General features: G+C 38.1%; 1 protein-coding gene across 2 annotated transcripts in view; it reads right to left on the bottom strand.

The window, feature by feature from the left end:
• LEPR (leptin receptor) overlaps nt 1-16,286 on the bottom strand; it is an 82,436-nt gene that overhangs the window by 56,397 nt on the left and 9,753 nt on the right. For both annotated transcript variants that reach the window (XM_072997758.2, XM_072997759.2), the window contains exons 2-4: nt 8,166-8,224; nt 7,460-7,768; nt 4,991-5,114 (exon numbers count right to left, since the gene is read on the bottom strand). In XM_072997758.2, coding sequence (XP_072853859.2) covers nt 4,991-5,114; nt 7,460-7,768; nt 8,166-8,205 — 473 coding nt within the window. In that variant the 5' untranslated portion in view covers nt 8,206-8,224. The remainder of the gene's footprint in view (nt 1-4,990; nt 5,115-7,459; nt 7,769-8,165; nt 8,225-16,286) is intronic.

Here is a 16,286-nt window from a genome sequence, read left to right as displayed (position 1 = left end):
GGTTTCCTCCTCATGCCTGAAGCCATCCATGGCAAAACCTTGTGCTAGACTGTCAAAGGGAAAAGTAGATGGCCTCAGAAAATGTCTCCTGGATCATTTCTCCCTCAGTGTTGGAAAGACCTGGAGATGAATTGGCCTAAGGTACAGTATTTGTATTTCTGTCCCTTTCAACATCAGGAAGCTTGCATTCCTTCCACATAACACCAAAACCCACCAACTGAGGCATATTCTGCTCTCTGTTGCCAACATTGTGAAGCAACATAGTTAAAACCCTCACTTCTACCTAATTCTATTGATTAATTGATTGATTGATCTTTGAAACAACATACATTCCGCCTTTTCTGAGAAGGGCAAACATGGTTTCTTTCTCACACACACCCCCCGCAATGGTTTTATCTTCATAACATTTGTCTACTGTAAATTAGGCTAAATGATAGTATAAATGATTTTAACCAGGTTTTCCCTTTCTTTTTCCAAAAATCTAACGACACACACTAGTGTTTTCTGGAAGGAGCTAGCAGTGGTTTTTTATAAAAAAAAAAATGTAAGATTTGACTCTCAGCACATCTTCATATGGGGATTAGCTTGACTGAGGAGAAAAGTAACAATAGCATGGACATTCATCTACCTGATGCCCGAATCTGTTTCCTGAATGAGATACTAGGCCTAAATCCACTTGCAAGTCTCAATTAGATGAGGCCCACTTATTCATTACTGAACGGTGAGTCAACATTTATGTAAATCTCATTTATTCAGAAGGTATACCTGGATTCAGGTCCTGGTCCACACAGTCAATGATTACCATCTGTATTTGAACTAATTATTTTGGGTCAGCCAAATCACATGAATCTCAGTAGCTTAAGTCAACAGCAGTAAAAATCAATAAGAAAAAGAAGAAACATAAAACAGCTCACAAACCCAAAAATGAAAATGCTACTATAGGCTCTAGTACAAAACACCCACTGAAAAATGTTTGACAACATTTGGCTATATAAGCTTGATAAACAGCTCATGAGAGGCAATATTTGCACTATGTTCTGTATTAGTCAGGTCACATGTGGAGTACCATTCTAGGTGCCTCTTTCTAAGAAGGAGAGGAAAAAACAGAAACATGGCTGAAAGGTTAAAAGAGTTGGGCATGTTTAGTCTAAGAACAGAAAGATTAAAGAAAGTCAAAGTATCTGCAAGGCTGTAATGCAGCAGATGAGGTAGGTTTTCTCTTTATGTCCCCAGAGAACAATACTAGAACCAAGGAGTAGAAACAACAGGAAAAGAAATTGGAAAAAAAATCAGAACTAATTTCAGCTATGACTACACAGTGGGGGAAATGCAAATTAAATTACCTTCTCTCACTGAGAAGTTGCATTTTGGCATTCGGTTCTCTCTTATATAAGTGGCCACAAAAGCACAGGAGGAAAAACAGCCTTCTACTTGCAATTCCATCTGAAGCACCTGTAGTGGCACAGTTCAAAGGAACTGCCTTAAGAAGGCTTTCCTCCAATCACTTTTCTACCTTATCTAGAGAGTTCTTAAACTATTTTTTAAAAACTGAATAAATAGGACAGGGGAGAGCTGTTTTTTAAAAAGAAGTGGCAGCTTACGGGGAGAGAGGCTTTGTAGAGAGAGGTGAGTAATGGCAGTGCATTATGTTTCTGTGTGTGTTTGTGTCCCCACATTCTCTCTCCACCCCCTTTTGTCCACCTCACACTTTCTCACACATACATTTTCATCATCCTCTCAGATTAAAGCTTCTCCGTGTCTGCCCTGTAAAGCACAGCATGAGCCATTGTCAAGCATATTGTGCTGTGGTATCTCAAAGAAACATAACAAAAATTCTTTTGTGGGTGAATGAATAAAAATGGTTATGTTATTTATATAGGATTTCAGCTATTGAGGATGGCGCTTTGTTTCAAGTGTTACGTGAGATAATTTTTAGTCACTAAAACAGCATGCCCTCAATTTAAAAATAAAATATCACTCCAGTCTGGAGTGTTTTGTAAATAAAATAAATGTCATAAAGGCCAAATTGAAACAACCGTTGGCAAGTATTCTCAAGTGCTTTATTGTCTTGGCTAAACAAGCAGGATGGTCGCATATTATTATGACAAAGGTTGATGAGTACATTTTGACAAGAAGAGACTAAAGAGGTCAGTTTGATACTAGTTGTGTGCTACTATGCTGTGAGCTCATCTGTATATATAATAATCTCAAACACAACCTGAATGATAAATGGCCTTGATCATTTGTGCAATCATCAAAGTCGGGGATTAGTCCATGTCAACCCAAGCAATGTATTGTTCACATGTATTATTACATTAGCATCAGTTTGCGGAGTTGCAGGCCTAAGCAAAGAATTGCTGCCGTTTCTTCAATATTAACATGAAATTTTCAAAGTAGAAGGCACTGAACATCAAGCAGAGCTTATGTGGGTACTGTGGAAAACATGTGATGAAATAATAAAAGGCCAGCATGAAAAGTCCTTGAACTATTATACTGCATAGGATAAGGTGTAATAGGATAAGGTACAGAGAAGCCTCATGGTGTAGTAGTTAAACTGCAGTACTGCAGCCAAAACTCTGCTCATGACCTGGATTCAAGTCCAGATAGCCTGCTCTAGGTTCACTCAGTCTTCCATCCTTCCAAGATTGATAAACTGGGTGACCAGCTTGCTGGGGTGGGTGGGCAATGTGTAGGCTGCATAATTAAAATGTAAACTGCCCAGAGAGTGTTTTAAGTGCTATGGAGTGGTATATAGGCAGTAAACAGCACTCTTTTAAGCAGCATGGTTTTTAATGGAAGTATTATAGCACACAAAGCTTGTTCTTATTTGTTTGTTTTTCTAAAGAAGCCAACAACAATCTGAGGAAAGGGAACACAACCTTGCTCAGGAAGAATCAATTTCATTAGCCTTTTGGAATTATACTTACAAATCATATACTGTGTGAAGAACTAAAACCATCTAATAGTTCAGAGCAGTTAAGAATACTTTGCTTAGTTTTCACACACACACACACACACACACACACACACACACACAGAGAGAGAGAGAGAGAGAGAGAGAGAGAGAGAGAGAGAGAGAGAGGAGCCTCAAACTGGCATGAAACTGTAGAACTTTAAAAATAAAGTTGTAAAGTCCATGTTTTCCTGGATGAGATTTTACATAAACAGAATGAAAAAAAATTACTCCAAGCATTTGGCTTCATTTTTCACTATACAGCTGTCAAGTTGAAATAATTCATTGCTCGTCTTGCCACTATTTCCCTCTGTATTCATAAGAGAAACCAGCTGTGGTATTCAATGACAAGTTATGTATTTTAAAAATTAAAAGCAGATTATCTTAAATTATTATCAATTATCTGATTTAGAGTTTTGAAAAAAAAGTTGTATTCCAGTAAAAAAAAAATCAGAGTTTACTGAGGAACGATTTAACTAGGTTTCATCTGAACAGCAGCCTTTCAATCATTTATTGTTACAGAAATTAAGAGAGGATGCAATGCATTCATATGTGATAAACATAGAATTCTTACAAGATACTCAATCGTTTAACCAACAAAAGTTTGCCAATTGAAGTAGTTGCTTAGGGAACCTGTTCCACTGAAAGACAAATTTGTAATTTCAGTCCCCAAATAACAAGCAATGTCTTCCATCATATTTACATGAAAGAGAAGCTATAATAAACTATCAAGAGAAAATATCCATGGCTAGATTTATTTATTTGTTTCTTTGTTCACCACCCCCATTAGTGCTATGCGCTATTCTGGGTGGTTGACAAACTAAAAACAGACCACAATATTGTCTAACTGCAACACACTGCCCACAGGAAAATATTTATTGTAGCTCTGTGTCCTAGGTATTTACGGATGCTTAATCATCTCCAAACTGCAGAGCTGCAAGGGACCCTGTGGATCATTGACTCCAAACCCTGTCAAGAAGGCACAGCAGGGGAGTGAACTCCCAACATCTGCCTCTGCACTCAAAACACCTAAGCCACTAAGCTATCCAACATATCCAGAATTCATAAAGCTTGCCGGCAGGAAGAGCCAGGAACAGTTAATCAAGCCTTTGAAAGGAATTAATGCACCTCTCTTCTCCTGGTAGACTTTTTTTTTCAAACCAGAGACAAACAATTGGCCCATGACAAGTCACATTCTCATACCCAAAGAGCTTGAATTTTTTTAAAGCCTATTCAGATAATCAATCGATTGATCGATTGACTGGTTGATTGACTGATTTCTATACTGCCAAATTTCTATACCAAGGCCATTCTGGGCTATTCACAACATAAAATAAGACAATAATCCATCAAAAAACCAAAATAAAATAATGTCAACATAAAGAATAAACATACACTAAGCATTATAAATCACTTATTAACATTATGAACTTAAAAGCAACCCACAGAAACAACAGTTAATAAAACAGTCAAGATGGCGGAATCCCTGGCTTAAGGAGGAGTTACCTGGGAAAGAATTTACACACACAACACAAGCTGAAGGCTATATGAACAAATTATTTTGTTCATAGAACTATGCAGAATATTATAAAATTTTAAACATATCCCAAGGGCCACCAAGCTGGGTGCCTCTTCAAATATGTCAATAATAGCTGAAGTCTCTGAAGTGATATGATGGGACAGGCCATGCTTACACCTTAAGAGTTAGAAGTGAATTACTTTTCAGTATTGATACTTACAGAAGAGATACCCGACCTTGCATATAATGAAACATGTAGGTTCGTGAAGGTCAAAGACAGAGCAGGGAGGGCATGCCCTGTGTTAACTATTCACTTTTAAAGTTTGAAATATAAGTCTGGCTTCCTAATTCCACCACACTCTCTGCCTGCAATATTAGATAGGTAAGTCAGAAAGACAAAAAGGCAGTCTTACAACATTAAAACTGGAACAACCTTAGAGTTTCAAAGCTCTTTTTTTAGTTTAATTTTATAATTCACAAAGTTCACAAATTTTAGCTTTGACAAATAATATACTTACAATCCATACAACAGATTAACTGAGAAGTCTTCGTTCAGGTATGGCAATTTTGTAGATAATTCCACAATGCAAAATAATTCCTGTGTGTTTTCTTTAGTCCACAACTGTACATTCCAAACTGAATCTAAAGGGAAAAGTTAAATATTTTTCAAACTCCCTTATAAAACCAAAGTATTAAAATGCTCAACTGTATGACACTGATGAAAACACATTTTAAAGAATGTTTATAAACTCAAATGATTCCTAAAGAAAGATTTTGACATTATTAGTGTGCAATAATTAGGTGTGGGATTTTTTTTTTTAATTTGTGAACTATAGCCCCTTGATGTCTACAGCAATTTCTGCAATCAGATATCTTGGGACTTTAATTTTTTAAAAAAAGAAAGTATTGACAGGTGTTTTCAAGTTGTTAAGCTAACAAACACTCTGACAGCTATTTTTATCCTGTGGAGAAGACAGGGGAAAAGGGTGGGCAGGGTTAAGCTTTGTGGGAGTTGCAAGGGATTCTGGGTGCAGTAGGTTCTGCACAGTAAGCCTCTCAAAAACACTACCAGAAATCACTATGAGTATTAACTATGTAATAGCAATAAATTCAAACATTTCTTTATATTTTGGTGTGCTGAAATTCCGGTGGTCTGTTCTCTTATACTAGCATTCTGATTTTATTAAACTGAGATAGAAGTTTACCACATTGTAAATGTCCACTTTCCATATGCTTTTACCGGTACAGTGGGGTCTTGACTTGAGAACTTAATCCGTATTGGAAGGCGGTTCTCAAGTCAAAAAGTTCTCAGGTCAAATCTGCATTTCCCATAGGAATGCATTGAGAACCATTTGATCCGTATGTGCTCTTTTCCGTCCATAGAAACTAATGAGAAGCTGCTATTCCGCCTTCGACCACTAGAGGGGGATATTTTGTTTCGTTTTTTCTTAGGTCAAGAAAGGTTCAGCGAAGGCAGGGAAAATACAGTCCAGGCAGTACCAGGCAGTCTGAAGACTGTTTCCCAATCCACTCTCTAAACGCTGGGAGGAGTGAGGAAGCAGACAGGCACCCTTTTCACTGGCCAACAGTTAACTGAAAGTTCAAATTTTGCACTTTCCCTGCCTCCCACGTGGGTTTTTTTCAGTTCTTAACTCAAATCTAAGTATGTAAGTCAAGTCAATATTTTCCTAAGAGAGTGGTTCTTAAGTCAAAATGTTCTTAACTCGGGCCGTTCTTAAGTCAAGACCCCACTGTATATAGAATTTTACATTGGGAATAATGTCACTGTACAGGTTCAAACTACCCCCAGAGTGCCACAGAATTGTGAAGCAAATTGTAGATTTGAAAAACCAGACTATGCCAGCTCAAATACATGTTAAACCATTTATGTGAGGCTACACATTGAACCTATCCACACTGACCAGGTTCTGACACCAAATCATAACTTCTCCAATGGCAAAAAAAATATCAGTAAGGTCTCATTGAACCTGACCTCCTCACACAACAGCTACTATGACTGTGTGAAGCCTGCTTCATAACAGAAGCTAACTTCGTAAATTATTCAATCTTTAACTGGCCATATACCTCCCAATGCTTGGCCAATCTTTTTCTCTCTCTTGTGAATGGAATGTTTTCCTCAATATCTGTGAATTGCCCCCCTAACCGAAACTCATCATCATCCTTGCTTGAACTCCTTTGTTCCTTCACTTACGTATAATATAAAAGAAACATATACTACTTTTCATATTTCCTAGTGTCCACCTATCTAATTGAGATCCTATTAGGCATGCTATTTTGGAATACTTGCAAAATACCCATAAACGATGGTGTGGGTAGTGTGAAAAAAGCAAAAAAGCAAAGTGGCCTGCTTATATTCTACCCCCATGGTGCTTAAAAGGCAGTATACAAGTTAATTATGCAGGCTACACATCTTACTGACTTCAGAAGGACAGAAGGCTGAGTCAAACTTGAGCTGGCTACCCTGGATAGAACCCCAGTTGTGAGCACAGTTTTGGCTGCAGTAAATCAGTTTAACCATCGTGCCATGAGGCTCAGTGCTCTATCTATCACATCAGTGCTCTGTCAACTTCACTGAATCCAGATCCATTTCACAGCAAAATTCAATATGCTTTCTTTTAAAGTTTTAAAATCTTTATAGCTTGGGACAAAGATACTTGAAGGACCAGCTATCCCAACATTGTCTTTGCCAAAACTTTAAGATTTACCCAAGCCCCTTCCATGGTTGTCTAAATGAGAAAAATGGTTAGTAGAGAAAGAACTTTTTCAATAGCAGCAACTTGGATATGAAAACTCCTTTTTATCTAATGTGTTTAAACTTTTGTCACCATTTTATATAGTTTATTGTTGATATATTTTATGCAGGTTTTATTCTTATTTTAAAGCACTCTGAGATGGTTATAGGGGAGTATATAAATACTTAAAATAATGATGATGACAATAACAACAAAAATTCTCTTCAAGCAGACCTATTGGCTGAGATGATAAAGCATCAGTTTCTGAATCAGGAAATGTCCTGGCTTCCATTTCTTCAGTATACATAAAACAATTAACATATCTTTCACTCCAGTGGCAACAGAGGAAACAATCTTCAGCTACCAGTGTTGTGGCATTGACTTTATTTGTACCCTGCTCCTCCTTTAAGGTAGGACCATTCTCTGCAATTCCAGCAGGTAAAGAGAAGTTAGAAATCTTCTCACGTGGCACACAAGGTAACTCAAAGTTCTGTGGAGGAATCTGATATACCATGCAATGAGAAATTGCCATTTGAAGAAAATCTGAAGGTACAGGGAGGGAAAAAAGGAATTTAGATTTAAACAATGAAATTCAGAACATTTGGTAAATGCAAATGAAATAAAATAAAAGTTAGATGTGATTATTGAACAAAATACAAATGCATATTTAAAATCACAGAAATGTTTCTACTCAAAATTATTAGAAGCTACAGGTCAGCATGACATTTCTATTCTATTTCTCATTATTCAATCAGTTGATATTCTTTTCTATTCTACTTGCTTTTGTCATTGCATTTATTTATTTATTTAACACATCAAAGTCTTGACTAGCATGAAAATTTTAAAAAGTCTGTAAAGATTTTCTATATCATGTGAAATACTTTACAATAGTTCAAACGGCACACTATTTTTTAAAAAAGAGAGCAGGTAGCCAACTTACTCAGCTGCAGAAATCCAGTCAAAATACTATACCAATTCATCTTGTTCTGAACAGCAGATCTGTGGAGAAAACAGTGAGGGAAAAATAATGTCATGTTGATATTTAAAGGAGTAGTAAAATTTCACAGCATATTATTTTCCTTATTATTGGAGGTCTTCCTCCAATAATAAGGAAAACAGTATGCTCCAAGAAATAGTTTGGGGCAGTGATTCCATTGGAACGACAATTGTTACAGCTTCCTAACCTCATATTATGGTCTGGATACAAACCATCAACACCCACTACTTGTTTTTCTAAAACTACAGCAAAAGATCAGGCTATGGGGAAAAAAACGGTAACTGTTGCTTTTCCCCAGAATTATAGCAGGCACAACAATCTACTGATTGGCAGTTCTCACTGTGCTAAGAGAACAAACAACTCTGCTGAATCTGAGTTTACTTTTCTCATATCAAAATTTTCATGTCAGTCTGGAAAAGCTTTCACCAGAATCCTCCCTGATGAAGAATAAAACCAGCAAAAGTCCTTGAAACTCTCTTTATTTCTTCCCACGTTGGCACTTCCCCAGTAGACAAATAAAGTCACTTTGGAATTTTTCAACCTTGCCTTAAATAAATAGAATCAATTCTGTTTAGGAGATGAGATGCCCAAACCCATTTCTAGCCTTAATCGAGCAGAGAACATTTCTATCTCGCCCCACCTCACAATAAGGGAGACTTTCATCTCAAACACTTTAAACTGAATTAGCATTATGTCATTGATAAGGGGGAAATAGGAAGGTGGAATGAAATGAATCAGCTGTAGCAACAAACCTTGGTTCACAATTAGTATGACATGCGGCATTTTTCTTCCCCATTGTAAAATTTAGGATTTTCTCTTCTGTAGAAGGCAATCATTGTTTACACAACACTTCAATCCCTCACAGCTGCAATTAGGATATTCACATTGTAAGTGGTGCCTCAACTTATGAATGTCCCAACATATGACCATTTCGAGTTGCAACCTGTTCCGGCCGCAAAATTTTGCTTCGACTTGTGGCCAGAGCTTCCAGTTACAAACAGAAAAAGGCAGGGAAAAAAGGCAGGGAATTCAAATTAGAGGGTTAACCATTGGTCTGCAAAGAGCTTCTTTGTAGCTCCAGGATCAGACCTGGTCAGTTTCTATTTGCATTTGGTGAATAGGGTGGTCTGTAACATTATTTATGATAGAACTCAAATTTGATGTTTTTAAATTTCATATAGTGAAATCTAATACTTTTAAGTTAGAAAAAATGAGTTTAAATTCCGTAGAAAGATTCATATTCAGGACATATGAACTTGAGGGGGAAAAAAGGATATCCACAGAAGAAACAAATGTTATTGCTCAAAAAGAAGTATTTTAATAGACAGGAGGGTGGTTAACAGTTCTCTGGATTTTACTTGAATGTGGCAAGTTACAACCTTCTCATCAATCACAACTGTTACTGACATATTAATAAGATTACTACCAAAGACCAAAAGGAAACTAATACATAGGCCAAAGATTTGTATATTCTCTTCTTTTTCTGAATTGTGTTCTGTGTCATCGAGTCAGAACCCACATAACAACCCTAATAGGGCTTTCAAGGTAAGTGAGACATTCAAGGGGTGGTTTTACTAGTTTTGTTTCCCTCAGTGAATTTCCATGGCCAAGTAGTGATTCTCCAGAATCCTAGTCTGTCACTCTATCCACTACATCTCAATTGAAAGAACATAATTTGCTTGGTAAATCAATGAGTGGTTCTTCCCCCCCCCCCAATGTGAAAGAAATGGATTCACTATTTAATTGGATTGACTATGCAGTTTAAGAGAATAGGAAAAATCTGCATAAATCCAATTTAATCCACAACTGTGTTGTGTATTATCTCCACGAAAATATCCAAACAACATAGCATACACTTTTACCTAGTGGTTTGGGTTGCAAAACTACAGGTGCAAAAATTGGAATACCTTAATGCTGGCATGATAGGGATGTGGTGGCGCTACAGGTTAAACCACAGAAGACTCTGTGCTGTAAGGTCTATAGATCTGCAGTTGTAAGATTGAATCCACGTGATGGAGTGAGCGCCCATCGCTTGTCCCAGTTCCTGCCCACCTAGTGGTTCGAAAGCATGCAAATGCGAGTAGATAAATAGGGACCACCTCGGTGAGAAGGTAATGGCGTTTTGTGTCTAGTCGAGCTGGCCATGTGACCACTGTCTTCAGATGAACAGTGGCTCTATGGCTTGGAAACAGGGATGAGCACCGCCCCCTGGAGTCGAACACGACTGGACAAATTGTCAAGGGGAACCTTCACCTTTACCTTTAATGCTGGCATGAGCAGCAGGAGACATACAGTAAAATGTCAAATTCTGCACCATGTCAAGCCTAAAATAAACTAATTGCAAGAATCTGATTATATCTGGAAACTAAAAGAAACGCATGTCCTTTTCTTCCTCCTCATCAATGTCTGAATAAAAAACAGAATGGACAGAAACTGTGCCATCACTGATAACAAAGATTTACAATATCCATAAATTTTAGTTAACTAGCTCTTCTTTTCATAGGCCCCACCCAATTCCCTGTTCAAAATATGTTGCCAGCTAATAATCTTCAAAGATTATTTGCCTTACACCAATTATTTTGTTACAAAAAGATAAAATATATGAAGGGACAGAGTTGCAAACTGAGGTTTAAAACTATAATCTAGCATATAATTCAGCAATAGGAGTACTGAACTCACTAATTTTCTTTCCACCTACCACAATCAGTGTGACAGTTATCCTGGTCCAACAAATTGCAGTAGGTTTTGTCAGAGATACTCCTGCCAAAGTTACTAGCCAGAAATCTATCCCTTGGGGCTACATAAACTGCACAATACAACCTGTTATGTACATCTTCCAGAGCTTCCCATACACAACTTCATGTCAACAATATAATCAGATCGATTCTTTGACAATGAAGAGCTGTGTAAGTCTTCCTCATATAATAATCCAATAATGCTTGGAGATCATCAGTTTTTAAAAAACAACGTATCTTCAAATAAGGTATCCTATTTCTTTCAAGTGCTTTAGAAACTTTTATCATGTGTTCTTAAAATCGTAACACCTGCTTTATCTATTTATGCCACAATTTTAACTTACTTTGCTTTGGCTGAAACTCAGTTTATCTGAACTACAGGTAAATACAACTAATCAGTACCAAGAAATTGAAAATATGGATTTTTGTTGTTGTTACATGCTATCACGTTGTCCACAACTTATGGCAACCCCATGAATGAGTGGTCTCCAAAATGTAGTCTTCAACAGCCCTTCCTCAACACACACTTCCTTTACAGAATCAATCCATCTTATATTTGGTCTTCCTCTTTTCCTGCTGCCTTCAGCCTTTCCCAGCATTCTTGTCTTTTCCAGAGAATCTTCTCATGATGTGCCCAAAGTAGAACAACCTCAATTTCAACATTTCTGCCTCCAGAGACATTTCAGCCTTGATTTGATCTAGGACCCACTAGTTTGTCTTTCTGGCAGTCCTGGGTATCCACAAAGCTGTCGTCCAGAACATTTAAAATGAATCAACTTTTTTCCTGTCAGTTTTTTTTAACTGTTCAGCTTTCACACCCATACATGGTGACTGGAAATACAATAATGTGGGTGATCTTGATCTTGGTCTCCAGTGACCCATCCTTACACTTGATTATCTTTTCTCATTCCTTCATCACTGCCTTTCTGAGTCTCAGTCTTCTGATTTCTTGGCTACAGTCTCCATTTGGATTGACTTGAACCTAAGTATACAAAATTTCTATTCCAATTTCTTCATTGTCAATGTTAAAGTTGTGTAGTTCTTCTGTAATCATGATTTTGGTCTTCTTCGTGTTCAGGTGCGGTCCTGCTTTGGCACTTTCTTCTTTCACTTTCCCTAACAGTAATTTGAAATCATTGCTGGTTTCTACAAGTAAGACGGCGTCACTTGCATAAATTATTGATGCTTCTTCCATCAGTTTTCACTCTTCCTTCATCTGAATCTAGTTCAGCTCTTTTGTGTAGAGATTGAATAGCTAAGGGGATAAAACACATCCTTGTCTGAAACCTTCGCCTATAGGAAACCATTCTGTCTCTCCATATTCTGTCCTAATGGTAGCTTCATGTCCCCAATACAAATTGTGCATCAGGACAATTAAGTGCTGAGGTACATTTATTTTATTTTTCAGAACAATCCATAGTTTCTCATGATCTGTACCAACAAGGGCTTTGCAGTAATCTTTAAAGCATAGGCTGATCTGAACATCTTTGGTGTGCTCCAGTACCCAGCTAATATTTGCAATGTGATCTTGAGTGCCTCTTCCTTTTCAAAATCCAGCTGGACTATCAAGGCACTTCTTTCTCCATAAACAGTAACATATTACACAGTCTATTATATGGTCCTTGCTTCTAACTTCTATACATTTAGTTTCTATAATAATTAGCGACAATGACAAGAAATGCTGCCACTATGCTGCTTCATAATGGGTTCTTCATGATTTTCTCAAAATTATTGTTGCAGAATAACTGACCCTCTGTTAAATGACAAAATTTGAAGCCTCCTAACTTTAGAAATTCATGACTTAAGGGGAAAAAAGTTTGTTTCAGGTGAGAAATTTACCCTTCAGTTTTTGACACTATTTCAGATACCAGGCTGAAAAAATTAATGTACATATGAGGACACCTACATTTGAAACTATATTTAAAAACTGTAATAGCTCAAACATTCCTCAGCAGACATTTCTGAAATCTGGTCAGATTGTATTCATTACACTACTTTTGACATCTTGAATATCATGCTTACAAATGTCTTGATTTTCTGATTAATACAACTCTTAGACCATAACTATGTTGTACTCCTAAGCCTAGATAATAACAGCAGATTGTACATCTTTTCATAAATTCCATTTTTTGGATTACAACTTCCAGTTAGTTGTAGCCCTATAAAATAAGCTTTGTTTAACATTACCATGTAACAACAGCAACAATAGAGTCCTTTGGGATTCTCTTGATACTAGGAAGTTCTATCTTGTTTTGCATAAGTTGTTCTCTCTCTCTCTCTCTCTCTCTCTCTCTCTCTCTCTCTCTCTCTCTCTCTCTCTCTCTCTCATACACACACACACAGAGAGAGAGAGAGAGAGAAAGAGAGACCCACAGTCACACACAGAGTACCAATTCATTCATCATTCCTCTGGGACAGGAGAATGGAAGAGCAGCACCTTCTTGTACCCCTGAGTGGAAGAAACTGAGAAAGAATCAGCTTCATTTTGACTTTTGCCTGTCAGCTGTCTCTTCTCCTCATAAGTGACTCTAGCCAATTCAGAGAGTCTGTATCCAGCCCAAGGCTCAACCTCATTGATTCCAGCAATGATTTTGAGATGATAAAGATACCTACCAACCTGCTTAAGGATTCCTGGAGGCTGTGGGCACCCTACTGGAAAAACTACACTGGTCTTATTGTGGAAAGTGTGTCAGCTGAGGACTGATATCACTGCTGTTCTAGTGGGTCATAAAGATGGGCCTCGAACAGTGGAAACAGGAGGGGAGTGCACAAACTATTATTCAAATGATCAAGTATTGGATAAGCCGTGCCCGAGTAGTTTTTTGCTTGCTGTGAGAAGTTTGCTATGTGTTTTGCAGACAAAGTCTGTTGTATTTCTTATGACTTGGATCTGATATTGCACCAGATCAGTTGATACAACTTTGACAATGTTAGCATAAATTTGACAATCACTTGTTCAGTTAGCTAGGATTCTTTTCACCTATAGGTCTTCAAGGTGAGGTCAAGATGGTTGGAATAGTCATCTCTACCAGCTGCTTCCTTGCCCCTTGCTAGTAACCAGATCTACCAAAGTGGGACTGATGCCATGGGGGAGAAAGGTGATAAATGCTTCCTTACAAAAGGGGGCTGTTTATCCCTGTCTAAAGTAAGCTATTATACACCTTTGTTGAAGAAGCCTGCCCTTGAGTTCCAGAAGTTATATGGACAGTCCAATCTCAAATGTACCATATCTGGCTGAAGATGGTACAGAAGGTAGCAGTGCTGCAACTCCAAAAACTCCTGGGTGGCACTGATCTGGACCCATTTCAATCAGGCTTTCAGATAGATATGGGACAGAAATTCCTGCAGTTGTCTTGATAGATAACCTACACCAAGGACTACATAAGGGAAACCTGCCTTGTTAGTATTCTTGGAACTCTTCGCCACTTTCAGTACCATTGGCCATGGTATTCTGTTATACTAGGTGACTGGGGTGGGTAACTGAGGATATTGGATTTCAGTAGTCTGACCCTTCTTGTCAAGACATAAAAGGTGATGCTGGGAAGGCCATGATTACACCATGACTTTTAGCATATAATGTCCTTGGGGCTCTTATTCCCTGTGTTATTTAGCATCTACATGAAACTGCTTGAGACATCATAGCAATGGCTTCTCTCAGTCACTCATACTGAAGGGCTCATTTCTCACAAAACAATTGGCCAAATCAGAGATGGATTTTTGCCTTATATTTTTTAAAAAGTGTTTTAATGCGGTCATAGACCCAATTATACAAAGATAAATACTATATATTTCCATGTATAAGGTGATACTTTTCTCTAAAATATTTAGATTAAAAATTTAGGGTCTTCTTATAAATGGAAGTAAGGAAGGTGAGGGGTCAAAGTGCATTGATCCCTGCTTTCCCCCTCCACTTTCTTCCAAAGAAAGTGGAGGGGGAAAGCACTTTCCTCATTAGAAAGTGGAGGGGGGATTTAGGGATCTCTTTGATTAATCTCTTTGATTCCTGCTTTCCCCTCTGCTTTCTTCTGAAGAAAGTGAAGGGGGAAAGCACTTTCCTTGCAAGAAAGCACTTTCTTGCGATGAAAGTGCTTTCCTCCTCCACTTTCCTTGCAAAAAAGTGCTTTCCCCCTCTACTTTCCTTGCAAGAAAGCACTTTATTACAAGGAAAGCGCTTTATCCCCTGTACTTTCCTGCTTTTCCCCTCCATTTTCTAGTGAGGACACTGCTTTTCCCCTCCACTTTCTTTGGAAGAAAGTGAAGGGGGAAAGCAGGAATTATCAAAACGATTCATCAAAGTGATTCTTGCTTTCCCCCTCCACTTTCTTCCAAAGAAAGTGGAGGGGAAAAGCAGTGTCCTCACTAGAAAATGGAGGGGAAAAGCAGGAATCACTTTGATGAATCACTTTGATGATTCCTGCTTTCCTTGCAAGAAAGCACTTTCTTTCTCCCTCCACTTTCCTCACAAAAAAGTGCTTTCCCCCCTCTACTTTCCTTGCAAGAAAGCACTTTATTGAGAGGAAAGTGCTTTCCTCACCTCTATGTTCTTCGCAAGAAAGTGGAGGGGGAAAGCAGGAATCAAAGTGCTTTGATCCCTGCCTCCCCACTCCACTTTCTTGTGAAGAAAGAAATTCTGGGTTAGAAAAGCGGGTGGGCTCTTATACATGGGGGCATATTATACACAGAAAAATACGGTACATAGAATATAGTATAAAATCTTGCCATAGCATTTTGTGAATTCTCATAGCTGAAAATAAAAACTTTGTTATTGTTTGATTCTCTCCAGACAACAGAAACTTCAGATAACGGGGGTGGGGGGGGGGAGAGAGATCAGTACATTTACTCATGATTGAAAAAAGATATTGAATATATTTGTTCCTATATAAACTACATTCTAAAATTATGTTCACAAAGGTCTCAATAATTTCTCTCCTGCAGAGACAAAACCTTTCACCATATGGGATGTTATTAAAATGCCCTTCTAAAAGGATGAGGGATAGCAGTTAAATCTAGTCTTGAAAGGGCAAAGCGATATCTCGCTACTGTAATTTACCTTATATTACTGCTTCTATAAGGGACGTGGTGGCGCTGCAGGCTAAACCGCAGAAGCCTGTGCTGCAGGGTCAGAAGACCAGCAGTCGTAAGATCGAATCCACGCGACAGAGTGAGCTCCCGTCACTTTGTCCCAGCTCCCGCCAACCTAGCGGTTCGAAAGCGTGCAAGTGCGAGTAGATAAATAGGGACCACCTCAGTGGGAAGGTAACAGCGTTCCGTGTCTAAGTCACACTGGCCATGTGACCACTGGAGATTGTCTCTGGACAAACGCTGGCTC

Source organism: Pogona vitticeps, chromosome 4 (genome assembly GCF_051106095.1).
Source record: "Pogona vitticeps strain Pit_001003342236 chromosome 4, PviZW2.1, whole genome shotgun sequence".
Lineage (NCBI taxonomy): Eukaryota > Metazoa > Chordata > Lepidosauria > Squamata > Agamidae > Pogona > Pogona vitticeps.
This window is presented reverse-complemented; position numbering and strand designations above follow the sequence as displayed.